Source organism: Terrapene carolina, unplaced genomic scaffold, assembly GCF_002925995.2.
Source record: "Terrapene carolina triunguis isolate 2854851 unplaced genomic scaffold, T_m_triunguis-2.0 Scaffold612, whole genome shotgun sequence".
In the NCBI taxonomy this organism is placed as follows: Eukaryota; Metazoa; Chordata; order Testudines; family Emydidae; genus Terrapene; species Terrapene triunguis.
Genome location: NW_020664963.1, coordinates 1 through 14,261, shown reverse-complemented (window position 1 = coordinate 14,261; position 14,261 = coordinate 1). Strand labels below are relative to the sequence as shown.

The following is a 14,261-nucleotide window of genomic DNA, read 5'->3' as shown; positions in this document are numbered from 1 at the left end:
AGCAGATGTTTTCAGAGAACTATCTGCAATGACTCCACAATCTTGTTTTTGAGTGTAACAGATAAATTAGACCCTATTATTTTGTATGCATAGTTGGGATTATTTTTTTTCCTAATGAATTTATTAGTTTCCAATTATCAATATTGAATTTCATCTGCCATTTTGTTGCCACATCACCCAGTTTAGTGAGACCCTTCTGTAAATCTTCGCAGTCAGCTTTGGACTTAACTATCTTGAGTAGTTTTGTACCACCTGCAAATTTTGCCACCTCACTGTTTACCCCTTTTTTCAGATAATGTATGAATGTGTTGAATACCACTGACCCCAGTAAAGATCCTTGGGGGACCCTGCAATTTACCTCTCTCCACTGTGAAAACTGACTATTCCTACTCTTTATTTCCTGTCTTTCAACCTGTTACTGATTTATGACAGCTTACGTTGCTTAAGAGGCTTTGGTGAAGGACCTTTTCAAAAGCTTTCTGAAAGTCCAGGTACACTATATCCACTGACTCCCCCTTGTCTGCATGCTTGATGACACCCTTAAATAATTCTCATAGATTGTGGAGGCATAATTCCTTACAAACCTGGGGTGACCTCAAATTTCCCAGCACTTTGTGTTTAGAACTTATTATTGGTTGGGTCTGTTTAAATGTGATGGCAGTAGGGAATGTGATGTGGGTGGTGTGTATGTAGGGGAAGGATATATCCCTTAAACTGAGTGTTTCAATGTCCCCTTGAACTGGTATGATTCAAACGGCAAGAACTGGATTTATTAAACAAACTGTAGTTACTTCTTAGAACAGGATTGGAGTTGGTCAGAAAACATTTGTTTCTCCTGAAATTTTTAACTAAAACTATTTAACACCCAAAAACTGACCATTATTTTTTGGCAGCTGACAACTCAACCGTTGTTAGCCAAAACTTGCCCCAAACCTGTACATTTTCAGACGAAAACTGTACATTTCTGGCTGAGAACTGACAAAATACAAATATTTTGGATGGAAATGTTCAGTTTTCCGTTCTTTCAGTTTCTCAGTGGAAAAATGAACATTTTGAGCAAAGCAGACACTTCCCATGAAATTTCTTAGTCAGCTGAAAACCCAATCATTCTTTAGGAAAAAACGCTTTTATGGAAAAAAATTGACAAGCCCCGTACAGGATACAAAAGCTGTTCTCCCTCATACAACCCAGCCTCTCACAGTTCACATTCATAGCTGGTCCTGTCTTCTCTCCCCTAGACACTCTTAACACAATAGGAGCTATTTGTTGTTGTAAGCTTTTCTATATTCTTGTCTATCTCAGGTTCTTCTCTGGCCCCTGTTACAGTATCTGTGCACCTCCATCTTTTCATGTATTCAGCCTCACAGCACTCCTGTGAGGTAGGGATGTTCTATTATCTCTATTTTTGCCCAAGGAGAAATGAGGTAAAAAGAACCTAAATACCCTGCTGCCAATTACAAAGGAAATCCATGGCACCAAGAGGAATTGAATGCAGGTTTCATAAATCCAAACCTAGCACTCTAACCACTGGACCATCCTTCCTTCTTTCAAAACTCTATTTCCCTCAGTTCTCCAGGCTCTGAACCACAGCTGGTGTGAATTGCTAGAGATATGTCAATTTACACTATAAGAGGATTTTCACGTGGCCTCTAAATCTAACTCCCATCTTGAATATCCCAAAGTAAGTGTGAGTCTTATATACCACAAATTATTTGGTCATGTAACAGTGAATCTTTAAGATTAATAAAATTAAAGTTGCCAATTTATGATATTCTTGTCAATAATTACTTCTGGCTCATTTTCTCTGGCAAAGAATTTGTTACTATAATAATACTATTTTTCTTGTACAAGTAATCTAATTTATCATGATGAGATCCAATTTTAATGTCCACGCACATGCTCAGAATGGATTTTCAAAAAACATGCAGCACTGAAATCACTCTGCTCACACGGAAATCTGTGGGAATTTTCTCCATTTACATTAATAGGAACAGCGTTAGACTTTGAAAATCTCACTCAATGTCACTAAATTTTCTTTCTTCACTTAAATCTAGAACTGGTCAGAAATTTTATTTTTCCACAGAAAATTTTGACAAAAAGGGGGAGGGGGGGAATCGTTTCATAGAAATATTCAGTAGAACATTGCAACTTTTCATAGAAAAATTGAAAAAAGTTATCTGCTGAAAAATATTAGTTTTAAGGGTAAAGGAAAACAGATACTTTCTGCAGAAGTTTTCATGTAGTTGAAAACTCAGTTTGCCATTGAAAAATAGCATTTTATGGAAAAGTTTCAACCTACCCAAATCCAGACTCTCTGTCTAACTGTGTACCTATCTCTCTATGACTCACAAATGGTCGTATTCCTTTCTTACTATATTTTCAAAGATTATAATTTCTTCATTTATCCTACAGACACAATCCATGGCAAACGTGGAATGGGAAAATCAAACGTACATCTCAGAATTCATCCTCTTGGGATTTGGGAATCTTCCACGGTTGCGTCTCTTTCTCTTCCTGCTGTTTCTAGTCATCTACATTTTGACCGTGGCTGGAAACATCCTCATCATTCTGCTTGTTTTGACTGATCATCACCTACACACTCCTATGTACTTGTTTCTGTGGAATTTGTCCTTCTTAGAAACCTGTTACACCTCAAACAGCTTGCCTAGGATGCTGGAGAGTCTTCTAACTGGAAACAGAGCTATTTCAGTTTGTGGGTGTTTCATACAAAATTATATTTTTGGTCTCCTAGCGGGCTCGGAGTCTTATCTCTTATCAGCCATGTCTTATGATCGGTATTTAGCAATATGCAGACCACTGCATTACGCAGCCTTCATGAATCGCCGGTTCTGCCTCCAGCTAGTGGCTGCATCTTGGATAAGTGGCTTGTTGGGTAATTCCATTATATTATATGTGTTGTCACGGTTAGTTTTCTGTGGCCCCAACAAGATTGACCATTTCTTTTGTGATCTAATTCCGGTTATTAAGCTCTCCTGCAGCGACACCCACCTCATGGAACTTGTGGTTTTCCTCCTTTCTTCCATATTCTCTCTGCCACCATTACTACTCACCTTGTCATCTTATTTATGTATCCTCTCCACCATCCTGCGAATCCCTTCCACCACCAGGAGGCAAAAGGCCTTTTCCACCTGCTCCTCTCACCTCATTGTGGTCACACTGTTCTATGGAACCATAATCATTGTTTATCTGTTACCAAAAAACAATGCACTGAGAGACCTGAACAAAGTGTTTTCTCTTTTCTACACTGTCTTGACCCCCATGGCCAATCCTTTCATATATACCCTGAGAAATAAAGAAGTTAAAAACGTACTCAGTAAAGATGTCAGAAAAATTAGGGCTTTCCTGAGAGAAAACACAGGCACATAACACTTGCCATCCTTGGTCAGACCAGTGGTCCATCTACTCCAGTAGCTTGTTGTTAAAAGAGGCCTAACTCCAGATACATCACAATACAGCTGGTCAAATTTTAAAATAATGTTTTGATTAAAAAATGATTTTTCAATTAAAATGTACATTTTTTAATAAAAATGAAACTGAATTTAGAAAACAGGAAACTGGGGGGAAAAAGAGCAGGTTTAGGTTTTGACTTTCTTATGACAGCTTTCTTTTAATAATGCTGTCATGTAACTGATGCTATTCTTGTGTATGTACATGTTTAGTCCTTTTTCATTCCTGCTAAGTTCATTGCCTCAGTAATACTTCCTACAATGAATTCTGAAAGTAAAGTGAATTTTAGAGAAATGTTTTAAAATTGTTTCCTTAAATGTCCCCTTGATTCCCAGCATACGTCTTTCATGGTCCCTTAGTTAAGGCTAGTTTGAGTTTTCATCAAAAGCAGGATTTATCACCCTCTTTTTTACCATGATGCCGTACTGGGGGGGGGAATAATTTCTTTTAAAAGTCAGTTTAATATAACCTGGGATCACAAACTCTGAAAGCCTTCACCACAACCAAATGGCTATAGATTGGTGTCATTAAGAGCAGAAATAAGGTTGCTTGGGTGTGCTAATTGTGCAGTTCCAGACCTTAACGTGTTTGTGTTTCTTTTCAATTTAACCTTAATTCTGAATTTCCTGTGTTTCTAACACTTGGCTTTTCAATAATGATACCATCATTTTAATATAGCTTATAATAAGTCAACGATCTGTGCTCTCCTACTTAACTCCCTCTTCATGTAGTTTTTTTGTCTAGACATTATGAAAAGGAGTATATAGCTGGTCAGTCCAAAATTTTCCATTAAATTTTTTTTTCAATGGAAAATAGTATTTTGATTGAAGAAATTTTCTCTGATCCTGCCTACTTTCCTCAGAAATATTCCAATTTCCACCAGAAAACCTGAAAATTGTTGGTTGCCTTTATGTTGTCAGAATATTTAGCTGAACAGTGTCTTGTAAGGTCTCATATAAAAAGTGGTGACTTTCTGGTCATTAATATTACTGCACAATGTATGTATGGTTAGCATGTAAAGAGTTATGTAAGTGCACTGGAAATATGTTCCTAAAATATGTTCAGACCAAGCAATCCAAGTAGAGCAAACAAAGAAGTTTGTCCCAGACAAAGAAACGTTTTTCTGCCTGTTTGCCTGTCTCTGAGGTCAATTGAGCAAGGTGAGATCAGAGACAATGGAAGTTACCTTTGCATCTGAGTCAACAGGAGAAGAAGGCAGAAAGACGGCATGGCATCTGGGACAGAAGAACTCTTCCTGGGGTGTGCACTTGGGAGGAATATATTTCAAAGGCTTGCGGGGCTATCAGAAAAAGGGGAGAAAACCTTTATGTTAAGGGACAAAAGGAGCCAGTGCTTTTGGAATCTGTGAAAAGTCGAACCTTGAACCATGTGGGTGTAAGAGGCTGAGAACTGACTATAAGTGAGAAATCACCTGAGACCAGAATTTTAACCTGTTAAGTTTTAGACACTAGAATGAGTGTTTTTACTTGTGCTTTGTTTGTAACAATTTCTGTCTCTTTGTCCTTGCTTAGTATCAATTAAATGTAGGTGCTATATTAATAAACTCATGCTAAGTTTTACTATAAACCATCTCGGTGCCATGTATTAAGTTAAACAGCATGTCCTCAGTGAGCCAAGAGGCCGGTGGGTGTACTGTCTTTTTGCAGGCAGCGAACATGATACCGTCTGTGTCTGTCCAGTGACAGGAACTGGACATTGCAGAGAGAATCCCTGTGGGAGCTGAGGACCTGGGGCTCACTGAAGATTACCTGCAAGGCACTGTTAAGACTGGCAGAATCTCAAATAGTTTGCTGATTTGGCAGGGAGATGAGGGTCCAGCAAAGCTCTCCCTTGCTGAGGCAGAGAGGTAACATCGTGGGTTACCATTAAGAGCACCCGAGGCAAGTGTCACCATAACCAGATAGATAGAATGTATATAGTCAGTTCTTGGCAGTTTTCAGAGAAAAAAAACAGTTTTCATTTTTTGCATTTTTCATTTTTTGACAAAAATTCCAATTAAAATGAACATTTTTTCTTCATTTTTATTGATGACAAAATTATTTTTTCTGACCATCTCTAGTAAATAGGAGCACCCGATCGACCTTCTCTATACCGCTCACCATGGTGTATGGTTACTATTTTTGAAGGACCCTATGGGAGTTAGGTACCCAGCTCCCATCAAATGGCAATGCAAGTTGGGTCTCTAGGTCCTATCAGCCTCCACTGGGAATCCAGTCCACAAGAAAGTGGCTCAGATACCAACCCATTTTGTCCCCTGTAACCTAAAGGGAGCTTACCTATGAGGGATTGAGTAGACCAGTCTCCATGTCCATAGATTTGACTCTGGAAATATCTACACTGTAACACATTGTGGTTGTGTCCAGGTTAAGGGAATCTAGAACCCCGGACACACCGACACATGGAGGTCACCCGTGAGCCCACTCCTTTGTTTGGCCATGCCCCATGCACTGTGGTCCTACCCATCCTTTGCGGGTAGCAGTGGCATCTATGTGACTGGTGCAGAACCCACCACAACTCCTCTTTGGGCATGGTGGAGATCACTCTTCACTGGTCCACCAATCCCTGTCCTAAAGTGGGCTGCAGGCTATCTCACAGAAACACGGTGGGGTGGGCAGCAGTCGGAGTTTGTTGCACAGAAACTTTTTTTCCTTCCCTCAGACAGTCTGCAGTTCATGTCTTTATCTTTTCCTTTGGTCTAAAACATTTTAAAATGAAATCCGAGATACTGAGCCATGGAACTAGCTGAATCTCTGCTCCCTTTCAGGTACCTTCCCTATGGGAGAAAACAATAAACGTTACTATACACAGGTTAAAAGCGTACCTGAGGTCACCCATCAATCTTATGGGCCCTCAGTAGGTCAAAGTCCTTCCAACCATTCCCAAAAATTGTCACTGATGAAGGCTCAACCATTATCCTGGGTAAATCGTTCCAATGGTTAATTACTCTTACCATGAAAAATTTATTTGTATTTCAAGTCTCAATTTGTCTAGCTTCAACTTCCACCCATTGGATCATGTTTTACCTTTCCCTGCTAAAATGAAGAGCCCATTATTAAATATTTATTCCCCTTGTAGATACTTATAGGCTGTAATCGAGTCACCCCTCAACCTTCTCTTTGTTAAACCAATTAATTATTAATCAATATAAACTATTTTAAAATGTAACCATAAAATAAAATATGACAAAATCCCTATAGTTTTGCATGCATAACTTCTCCATCTATATATATTTTAACTGCTATGTTGGTAAATGAATAATTTATGAATAATGATGAATAATTTACAATTAACTTTTTCCCTTTGTGAATAGGGATGTTTACTGAGCTTGGCCATTATCAATTAACGGTGTTGTTTATATTTACTCTGATATAAACATAGAATTAATTCCTTGGTGACATCAATGAAAAATCCCCATGATCCTAGAATGCATATAAACATGAAGAGAAGGCAACATTAGTTGTTTTCTAAGAGCATCCAACAAAATGAATGGAGTAGCAGAGAGAGATTAATGCATCATCTCAGGAATGTCTTTTCACAAGTGTATGAAGAATATCAGGAAAATGGTTGGCATGTGGGAAATACAACCCAGTTACTGAAATCCTGACTGAAGAGGTTGCATCAGAACTTCAAGCAGATAATTAAGGTAACATAAATCTTTTCCATGGTTGTTAGCTGCAGTGAAATCATAGAATCATAGAGGAATCATAGAATATCAGGGTTGGAAGAGACCTCAGGATGTCATCTAGTCCAACCCCCTGCTCAAAGCAGGACCAACCCCTACTAAATCATCCCAGCCAGGGCTTTGTCAAGCTGGGCCTTAAAAAAACCTCTAAGAGTGGAGATTCCATCACCTCCCTAGGTAACCCATTCCAGTGCTTCACCACCCTCCTAGTGAAATAGTTTTTTTCTTAATATCCAACCTAGACCTCCCCCACTGCAACTTGAGACCATTACTCCTTGTTCTGTCATCTGCCACCACTGAGAACAGCCACTGAGAAATCATAGAGTGAAATACTGAATTCCTTAGTCAGTGTTTACTCAGTCCTGAAATACAGTGGATACCGCTTATTAGCAACCTCTTGTTTCCCAGGAATAAGTTGCTATTATCTGGGAGTTGCAAATAAGCAAAATCCAGGGAACAAAGCTCTGGGCCTTGCCTTCCCTGACTGCAGCTTCAGAAACCTGCCTGCAGCTGGGGCCTTTCCTCCCAAAAAAAGTTGGTACGCAGCATATCTGTTGCCAATATCCATATCCCATTAACATTAAAACAAAAGTCGTTACTATTAGGATTGCTATTAAGTGGCATCCATTGTAAATTATGAATGGTCTAGAGAAGGGAGATCCGGAACTCCTGTTCTCCCTGTGTCACAGCACATGAACAAGAGAACATTCAATGAAATTGAAAGGTAGCAAATTTCAAAACTCATAAAAGGCAATACCTCCTCACACAATGTGTAATTAGACTGTGGGACTTGGTCACTGGAAGGAGATTATAGCATGACCAAGTGGACATCATTCTCCAAAAATGTTATTGTATGGCCAATCTAAGTTGTATCTTGAATACCTTAGTGTCATTATTATACAGGTGTTCTAAATAATTCTTTTTACTCCTTAGTGTTTATGCTACATGTGGACAAATTTACTTTGCTTAATTTTTGACATTGTTGAATACAGTGGGGCAAATTCAGAGCTGAATCAAAGGAAATGCAAAGGAGAGAAAACGTCGATAACGTATGCAGCAAACAGCTGGAAGAGATAGGTTTAATGGGACAAGCAAAGTATAAGTATCGTAAAATTAGAGGATTGGGCCAAAAGAAACCTGATGAGGTTCAACAAGGACAAGTGCAGAGTCTTCCACTTAGGACGGAAGAATCCCATTCACTGTTACAAACTAGGGACCGAATGGCTAGGAAGCAGTTCTGCAGAAAAGGACCTAGGGGTTACAGTGGACGAGAAGCTGGATATGAGTCAACAGTGTGCCCTTGTTGCCAAGAAGGCTAACGGCATTTTGGGCTCTATAAGTAGGGGCATTGTCAGCAGATCGAGGGGCGTGACCATTCCCCTCTATTCAAAATTGGTGAGGCCTCATCTGGAGTACTGTGTCCAGTTTTGAGCCCCACACTACAAGAAGGATGTGGAAAAATTGGAAAGAGTCCAGCGGAGAGCAACAAAAATTATTAGGGTGCTGGAGCACATGACTTATGAGGAGAGGCTGAGGGAACTGGGATTGTTTAGTCTGCAGAAGAGAAGAATGAGGGGGGATTCGATAGCTGCTTTCAACTACCTGAAAGGGGGTTCCAAAGAGGATGGATCTAGACTGTTCTCAGTGGTAGCAGATGACAGAACAAGGAGTAATGGTCTCAAGTTGCAGTGGGGGAGTTTTAGGTTGGATATTAGGAAAAACTTTTTCACTAGTGGGGTGGTGAAGCACTGGAATGGGTTACCTAGGGAGGTGGTGGAATCTCCTTCCTTAGAGGTTTTTTAGGTCAGGCTTGACAAAGCCCTGGTTGGGTTGATTTAGTTGGGGTTGGTCCTGCTTTGAGCAGGGGGTTGGACTAGGTGACCTCCTGAGGTCCCTTCCAACCCTGCTATTCTATGATTCTATGATTCTATGATCTTACGTGTTAGACATCTGGGGACCAGAGGGAATACAAACAAAATCATAAGAAAATTACTTTCCCTTCTGTTCTGTGAATCAGAATTACAAAGAGTAAAAACTTGTCACTGGTCATTATTGGACAAGTTATTTTGGTGTCTAAAGATGCAGATAGTCACCTACAAAGAAAGGATTGAAAAACAAACAAACCTGGGTTTGTTTCATCTGGAGAAGAGAAGACTCGGGGGAGTGGGGGCACATGATAACAGTCTTCAAGTACATAAAAGATGTTATAAAGATGAGTTTAATAAGTTGTTCTCCTTAATCACTGACGACAGGACAAGAAGCAATGGGCTTAAATTGCAGCAAGGGAGATTTAGGTTGGACATTAAGAAAAACTTGCTAACTGTCAGAATGGTTAACCACTGGAACAAATTACCTAGGGAGTTTGTAGAATCTCTGTCCTTGGAGATGTTTAAGAACAGGTTAGATAGAAACCTGTCAGCAATGGTACAGGTAATACTTAGTCGTGCCTCAGTGAAGGAGACTGGACTAGATGACCTTTTGAGGTCCCTTCCAGTCCTACATTTCTATGATCATTTCTATGACTTCAAAAGCACCTACTGTAACCGTGCCTTAGTGGGTCACAACTGAGGATGCCAAATTCAGGACGAACTGCTGAAAAATAGGACAAACACAACCCAAAACTGGTGGTTATTCTTTTATAAGATATACCAAACCAGCCACAAAAGTAAACTCCTGTTTCACCATACTGGCTAACAAGAAAACATAAATGCAGTTTCCTCAGGCATTCCAGTCCTTATATCACCACCAAAAACACTGGATTCATAGATGAGTGGTTCTTTGCAACCAGTCTCATCAAATAATAGGTTCTTCTGATCCCAAAGGAGCAGACACACACCCAGGTCAATATATAACTCGGATCTTACCCAAAAATCACGCTGATGCCAATCTTTTAGTATCTAAAATCTAAAGGTTTATTTATAGAAAGAAAGAAAGAAAAAGAAAGAAAGAAAGAAAGAAAGAAAGAAAGAAAAAGAATGGTGAGAGTTAAAATTGGTTAAAGGAATCAATTATATACAGTAATGGCAAAATTCTTGGTTCAGGCTTGTAGCAGTGGTGGAATAAACTGCTGGCTTAAGTCAAGTCTCTGGAACACATCCACAGCTTGGATGGGTCATTCAGTCCTTTGTTCAGAGATTCAGTTTGTAGCAAAGTTCCTCCAGAGGTAAGAAGCCGGACTGAAGACAAAATGGAGGGGTTTCTATGGCCCTTTATAGCTTTTGCCATGTGGAGGGCATTCCATTGTTCTTACTGGAAAATTACAGCAACAAGATGAAGTTTGGAGTCATGTGGGAAAGTCCCATGTCCATGCATTTCGCCAGTCACAGCAGGAAATTCCATTAAGTGGAGATGGGTGTCTCCCATGGTCCATTGTCAGTTAAATGTTCTTTCGATGAGCCACTCAATTTGAATAGTCCCTCCAAGATATGCTGGCTAGCTACCTTGTGGGTGGTACCCCAGGAGCACACATTTGAAATCCAAGTATAGAGCCAATACTTATAACTTCAAATACAAAAATGATACATGCATACAGATAGCATAATCATAACCAGCAAATCATAATATTTTCATAGACCCCTCACTCGACAACCTTTGTACAATATTTGCTGCAAATATATAACAGTGGTTGCAACAATGATCTATATGGTCATATTTTAATCAGATAACATCACACCTACATACCTGACTCCTATTCAAATCTGACCCCAAATACTGAAGTCCTTACTTTGTTTTTCCTCAAATGTAATTTTTAATTGAGTAAGAGTAAAAAATGAGTAGAGCTGGTTGATATATGTTTCCATCAAGTCCTGCTGATGTTTCCAAAATTAAATATTTTGCAATTTTCATTACATGGTGAATTTCAAAATCTTGATTGTTCTTCGCAACAGAGGAACAAAAAAGAAATTGGAAACATCAGAATTTCCATCAGGACAAACACGCCATTTTTACTCATTTCTGGAGTGAGTCAGAATAGGGACTTCAGAATGTGTTACTCTAGTTAAAAGGAAAAAATCCTATATTCAAGATGAAAAAAAAATCAAATTAAAAAAATTTCACCAGGGAAGCTGTGAAAAGCATCCAGCACTCTTCAGCCCACTCCAATGCTCCAGCCACTACTGTATTGTAAGTCCTAGTCAGACTCGATGCACATCAATGTAAACGAAAGGCTGATGTAAGAGATGAACATCATCGTATTACAAGGGAAAGAGAGCCAGGTCCTACATACTTCTCTCTGTTCTCATAGTTTAAGATGATAACGATGAGTCAGTAGTTGTTACCTATATTTCAGGGAAAGTGTATGACAATGTTGATGGGCTATGAAATATTAACCAGCTTTCCAGCCTGAAGTGTATCTGGATAGTGAGTTTCAGTAAGGCATGTTTTCTTTCTTTCTTTCTTTCTTTCTTTCTTAATTATGAGGTTTCTGTCAAGAATTCACCAATATTTATTCTGGAGTACAATACACACGGCAAGAGAATTTCGACAGTTACCCTTTAGAAAAAATCACTTTGTTCTGTGAAAATGTATGGATGGCAATTGAGATTTTTGCCTATATTATTCACTTCCATTTTTCATTTCATTTCCTTGTTCTTAGGAAATCAGACCCATGGTAAACACTAAATGGAGAAATCAAACATCCATCACAGAATTCATCCTACTGGGATTCGGGAGTCTCCAGGAACTGCAGACCCCTCTCTTCCTGCTGTTCCTGGTGATCTACATTGTGACCATGGCTGGGAACATCCTCATCATTGCATTAATTGTGACTGATCAGAATCTTCACACCCCCATGTACTTCTTTTTGGGGAATTTGTCCTGCTTGGAGACATGCTACACCTCCACCATCCTGCCCAGGATGCTGGCTGGTCTCCTGACTAGGGACAGAACCATATCTGTTACTGGCTGTTTTGTACAATATTATTTCTTTGGTTGCCTTGCAGGTTCAGAATGTTATCTCCTAGCAGCAATGTCGTATGATCGGTATTTAGCAATATGTAAACCCCTGCATTATACAATGATGATGAATGGCAGATTTTGCTTACTTCTCATTACTGGCTCCTGGATAATCTGCTTTGTAATTAATTCCATAATTATATTTTTGTTGTCCCATTTGATTTTCTGTGGCTCCAATGAAATTGACCATTTCTTTTGTGATTTGACCCCATTGATAAATGTTTCCTGCAGTGACACTGAACTGATAGAACTTCTGGCTTTTATTCTCTCCTCCCTAATAGCACTGGGCCCCTTTCTATTAACCCTGACTTCCTACATGTGCATCATCACCACTATCCTGAGAATCCCTTCTGCAACCAGGAGGCACAAGGCATTTTCCACCTGCTCCTCTCACCTTATTGTGGTGACCATCTTCTATGGGACCCTGATTCTTGTTTATCTGTTACCAAAAACCCACACACTGAGAGACCTGAATAAACTGTTCTCTCTCTTCTACACTGTCCTGACTCCCTTAGCCAATCCACTTATTTACAGCCTGAGAAACAAGGAAGTTAGCAAGGCTTTAAGCAAAGGGGTTAGAGAATTTATTGATTTCTTTGGAAGGCAGACACTCCATTACTGCTTTAGATTAAAATAACAAACGTGCAAGAAAATTGATTGTGAAGGCGGAGTTAAAATTACTGATGATTTTCTATTAAGAGCTGGGTTAGGTGAACCAATAAATTTTCCACAAGTCTATGTGAAATTATTATGTGGTTTTATTATTCCTGTTGCATGCAGGGCCGGTGGAAGGATGTTTCGCACCCTAGGCGAAACTTCCACCTTGCGCCTCCCCCCTGTCCCCGAGCCACTGCCCTGAGGTGCCCCCCCGCGCCATCTTCCCCCCTCCGCCCTGAGTCACCTCCCCCGCCCCAGCTCACCCCTGTCCTGCCTCCTCCCCGAGCACGCAAGCCTGGGAGGCGGGAGAAGTGAAGCAGCCACGGCAAGCTCGGGGAGGAGGCGGGGCAGGGGTGAGCTGGGGAGGGGAGTTCCTCTGCATGACGCTCCCCCCTTGCTGCAGGCGGCCTTCCCCGCACTCCACTGCCCCAGCTCCCTCCACCTAAATGCCGGCAGCGACCGGGGCGGACGAAGATCCAGCCGCCATGGTCACTGCCGAAGAAAATGGCGCCCCCCAAATCCTACCTCCCTTAGCGACCGCCTAGATCGCCTAAATGGTTGCATCCATCTGAATTTCCATAGTGTAAGATCTTTAGGTCCTTACACATGCCATCCTTTCTCCATATTCAGTCACATTCCTTCCTCCTTCTTACTGAATCCAATTCCCATTGGCTTCCATTGAGTATTTACTGAAGTGGCTGCTATAGAATCATAGAATATCAGGGTTAGAAGGGACCTCAGGTGGTCATCTAGTCCAACCTCCTGCTCAAAGCAGGACCAATCCCCAACTAAATCATCCCAGCCATGGCTTTGTCAAGCCTGACCTTAAAAACCTCTAAGGAAGGAGATTCCACCACCTCCCTAGGTAACCCTTTCCAGTGCTTCACCACCCTCCTAATGACAAAGTTTGTTCCTAATATCCAACCTAAACCTCCCCCACTGTCACTTGAGACCATTGCTCCTTTTTCTATCATCTGCTACCACTGAGAACAGTCTAGATCCATCCTCTTTGGAACCCCCCTTCAGGTTCTTGCTACATTGACAAGAAGATTTTCATTGATGTTCTTAAACCACCTCTCTGAGACGCAGTAGCTAAGTCAACAGAAGACTTATTCCATCAGTCTAGCTGTGCATACACTGTGGGTTAGACTGAATTAGCTACATCACTCAGGGTTCAGAATTTTCCACAACCCTGAGTGACCAAGCTAAGTTGATCTATTTTTTAAGTTTCAGAGTAGCAGCCGTGTTAGTCTGTATCCGCAAAAAGAACAGGAGTACTTGTGGCACCTTAGAGACTAACAAATTTATTACAGCATAAGCTTTCGTGGGCTACAACCCACTTCTTCGGATGCATATAGAGTGAAACATATATTGAGGAGATATATATACACACATACAGAGAGCATGAACAGGTGGGAGTTGTCTTACCAACTCTGGGAGGCCAATTAAGTAAGAGAAAAAAAACTTTTGAAGTGATAAT

The 14,261-nt window shown here is 40.4% G+C and overlaps 2 protein-coding genes across 2 annotated transcripts; both read left to right on the top strand.

Annotated features, from left to right (window-relative positions):
* The first annotated feature begins 2,421 nt into the window (after positions 1-2,421).
* Positions 2,422-3,387, top strand: LOC112107204 (olfactory receptor 2AP1-like). The gene has a single exon (XM_024200819.1). It carries the CDS (start codon positions 2,422-2,424, stop codon positions 3,385-3,387), a length of 966 nt encoding a protein of 321 aa, XP_024056587.1.
* An 8,390-nt stretch (positions 3,388-11,777) lies between these two features.
* Positions 11,778-12,761, top strand: LOC112107203 (olfactory receptor 1020-like). The gene has a single exon (XM_024200818.1). The coding sequence runs from the start codon at positions 11,778-11,780 to the stop codon at positions 12,759-12,761; it is 984 nt and encodes a 327-aa protein (XP_024056586.1).
* The last annotated feature ends 1,500 nt before the right edge of the window (positions 12,762-14,261 follow it).